At 38.5% G+C, this 4,173-nt stretch overlaps 1 protein-coding gene across 1 annotated transcript; it reads right to left on the bottom strand.

The window, feature by feature from the left end:
* Positions 1-3,380: 3,380 nt before the first annotated feature.
* On the bottom strand, positions 3,381-3,908 carry LOC123401583 (mavicyanin-like). The gene has a single exon (XM_045095412.1). The coding sequence runs from the start codon at positions 3,906-3,908 to the stop codon at positions 3,381-3,383; it is 528 nt and encodes a 175-aa protein (XP_044951347.1).
* Positions 3,909-4,173: the final 265 nt, after the last annotated feature.

The raw sequence follows: 4,173 nt of genomic DNA, 5'->3' as shown, positions 1-4,173 counted from the left end.
GCATCTGTGACCACTTGTATGTTCTTTTAGAAACTAAGATTGTACTTGCATTTCGTCCCGGGCCCCTAGATTCCTGGAGACAGCCCTGAATGCACCGAACACATATTTGTTAAATTTATTTCATGATCATACACTTGATTATTACTTGGGTTTTCACAAGAAGATATGTATAATCTAAATATAGTGAATGCGGTTACATTTAACAAAATAATTGAATTTAATACACAAACGTGCATACAACGATCGATCAAGGGAAAAAACACCACAACCATCATCCACTCTAAAAAAACAACGTAAGACCAGCCACAACTGCTGCCACACTAAGCCTGGCCACCACAGAATGATTCGGACATTCAGCACCCCTGCATCAAGGGGTTCGGAGTAGCGACAGGTGTTGTTAAGATGGTAACTCCAAGCTTACTCATGTATTACTTTGTAAGTCTTTGTGAATAATTAATAAAATGGTTGCATGCATGGGCCAGATGCAGAGGCCGGGGATACATCCTTCTTTTTTTTTAAAAATAGACAACAATGTATTCATATTGCATACATCTACCATGCCTTTTCTTTTTCTTTTTTGGGGTGGGGGCAAATAACAGTGGACATAATTTAGGGAAATAGAAGGGAATTTCATTTGAGACACTAGAAGAAGAGTGCATTTTAGTTGGCAATGATTTTTCAAGAAATAGTGCACACTACAGGTATATACAAGCATGTGGCAATACTGATATGCAACAGGGGGAATATATTAAGTTCTAGATATATTCATTTTAATTCATTCCTTGGATAAGTTTTTCACATGGAGGGAGTAGTTAATATACGGAGATCCTACTACTGTTTCCATATGCATGAAGTAATGTTTTTTGGTCACTGGTAGATGGGAGTTGATTGGCTGGCAAATAAAAAGAAAAATAGTGTCGATGTTGATTTGTCCATAAATGAGAGTTGATTTGCTTGGAAAATATCATAGATTTAACAAAAACAAACCGGGCGTATGCTAGTTTGCTTGGGAATTGTATCCCTGTGTTGTCTTTTACTCTCATCAGTCATCATGTGATGTATCCCAGGTGGATCAATTGCTCCAATCTTCAAAGCAAAGGGCTCACACTCCTACAAAGATGATGATTCTCAAGGTGGAGGAGTGGTACGATCATTGGACAACCTTCCAGAGGTATGCACTGGCGACCTAAATTGCTAGTTAATCACCACTGTGTAAGCTAGTTGTGTACATGCGTAGATTGTAGGAAAATACTGGTCGGATTTTTCTTGTCGAATAAACACGAAGAAGAGTTATGTTATTTCTTGTATTTGTAGTAGTTCTTTTTTTATGCCCGTGGCCCTTGCTTGCAGGAACACAATTAAAGGCTTGTGTAAGTTGGTCCAGTTAAGTTCTGGGATTAACAAATCTGCTTTGATGTCTATACACTCATCATTCTTCTAGTGATTTATTTCTATGAATCCTTTCACTGCCAAGGTATTTTTCCTTGATATTTTTCTTTAATAATTATAATTTGTGAATGCTTGGAAATGCTTTCAACAAATGCGAGATTTTAACCATTGCAAGGCAGAATTTTGATGTTGGTGAATGCTAAAAGAAGATTCTATTCAGAAGGCCAGACCATCTTATTCCTTCCAACTAATTAGATCTTCTTTGTTATTAGTTGTAAGTCACATTGACTATATGAATTATAACTTGTATAGTCTTAATTTCTCTTGTTGGGGTTACATGTGTTCTATTACAATGAGCTAACTCATCGTACCACATATCTCTTAGATGGGGATAGTTCCATAGGCACTAAGTTAGGAGTCGTTAAATACATATAATGTTACACCACTTTTTGTTATGGCACAATGTTCAATACGTTTTCTTCAACGATGGTATACACTGTAAAATAAGTAGTAAATATATGCTTGATAGAGTCTTAGCGTTGTCATCTAGTCAACGGCCTTCTCATCAACAAGTTCCAATTAAATAAACTACAAAGAAATGATCTTGTAATTTTACTAATGAGATGTTTTTTATTCTAACAAAGTGGTATGTTGATGAAACTCACAAGAAGCCTGAAAGAGAGATGGACTTGAAATAAAGATTTGGGCAAATCATGAAAATGCAGTGGATAAGTGTGAAAGAAGAAAATCGTGCTTGGATAATTCTGTTGATGGCATTTCTAATGATCAGTCAACTACCATAGTTGTTTGCCGACTTTGGCAAAATAGCCTCATTCATGGTGCTTTCATGTTTTGCAATCATACCTTTCTTCTTTGCTTCATGATGTATGTAGTGTTATCAAAATGGTATTTCAAAGGGGCTTGGTTTAGCTAGATAATTTACAATGTCCATAAACTCGTTTGTTTTTTTACTTTTGATCTGAATGGCATGAAAATATTGATTCATTTCATCTTGTGCCGTGATGCTCTAGAATCACTATGAATTTGCTATCAGTATAATTGTGTTATATTTTTAATCATTGTCGTTTATTTGCACTATCAACGCGTTAACAACTACAACATCTTGATTTGTACGTACAATAACGCCTAAAGAGGTGCCCCGGGACGCAACCCAACCACCACTGTACTATATTAGTGTTGTAGTACTTGTGTTGGCGCTTCATTGTTATGTGGTGACAGGGTTTACGGCGGCGATGTGTTTCTGTGGAATGATTGCTTCCGATTAATTTGAGAAGTTGTTGACCGAGTCAAAATCATGAATCGAATCCAAAATTAAATACTTCAACTGAATGAGAGAGATCCATAAGAAATCATTGATCCAGTCAAAATCGAGGACCAACGAAAACCTCAATTGAGTAGGAGAGCTCCAAAATTACCCAAAATAGTGTATGACATAAATGATACAAGAATTAAAGAGAGAGCCCAATAAATCATTGAGTCCATCAAAATTGATGACCCAATTTCAAATTTGGGACCTCAGATGAATGTGTAACACCTGGATTGAATGTGAGGGCTATAAAATCAGCGACGATGGTACATTAGAATAGGGTTTGTTTTCTTTCATTTATCTTCGGCCTTATCTGAAATCAGTGTGTACATACACTTCGTAATGATATAAAAAGTTACAGTGGATGTTTCCCACTGTTTCACCTTGAAAATCGTGTCCGTTGTGTATTTATCTAGATTAATTTAGCATTGCCTGGATTTCTATTTTATATATAACGGCTGAATATAATGTCAATGCACCGAACACATATTTGTTAAATTTATTTCATGATCATACACTTGATTATTACTTGGGTTTTCACAAGAAGATATGTAAAATCTAAATATAGTGAATGCAGCTACATTTAACAAAAGAATTGAATTTAATACGCAAACGTGCATACTACGATCGATCAAGGGAAAAAGCACCACAACCATCATCCACTCTAAAAAAACAACGTAAGACCAACCACAACTGCTGCCACACTGAGCCTGGCCACCACAGAATGATAAACGCCAGCCGCCGCAGCTGAGCTCGGTACAGTCTTGGATTGGCACCGACGCCGATTCCCTGTCCCTCGACACCGTTGCACAGTCCGCACTATTTTTGACTTGACATTGACCTGGACCTTCATGCCGGCAACACAATGCCCGGGAAAACTGCAGATGAAGTACCGTGTCCCGGTGGCAGCGAGCGAGACAACATCGGTACCGGTTGAGAATTTTGCGATGGGGTTGGAGGCATTGCATCTGTCGTGCCCTGCCTTGCTTACCTCCACCACGTTGTACATGGTGGTGGGGTATAGGAAATGAAGCTCATCGCTAGTGGTGAACCTGATTCTTGAAATCCACTGGGAGTAGTTCGTCTGCAGGTCCCATGAACCGCCCGGTGCACCCACCATGTGGCTGATGCTGAGCGCCGTCCCAATCATGTTCATAGCCACGGTGATCAGGATAAGGAATTTCGTCTTCATGAATTAAATGTGGATCGACTAGCTAGGTAACTGAAAAGGATCAAAGCTGGAAGTTAGTGCTAGAGAGAAATATTTCCATGAAAGCTACAGAGAGAAATGGAAGAACGATGGATGATGTCGTAAGATCGTGTCAAAATATATAGGCGGTGTATAGGTTCAAGAGGGATCATAAGGTGTAAGCGGGCGCGTTGACCAGGTGAGATATGGTAGTAGGTGAAAGATGCATGAATATGAATGTGTACGCGTTATTAGTTCGTGAGAAGCT

The sequence above is a fragment of the Hordeum vulgare genome, chromosome 6H (assembly GCF_904849725.1).
Source record: "Hordeum vulgare subsp. vulgare chromosome 6H, MorexV3_pseudomolecules_assembly, whole genome shotgun sequence".
In the NCBI taxonomy this organism is placed as follows: domain Eukaryota; kingdom Viridiplantae; phylum Streptophyta; class Magnoliopsida; order Poales; family Poaceae; genus Hordeum; species Hordeum vulgare.
Note: the sequence above shows the minus strand (reverse complement) of the source record. Positions and strands in the feature narration are given on the sequence as shown.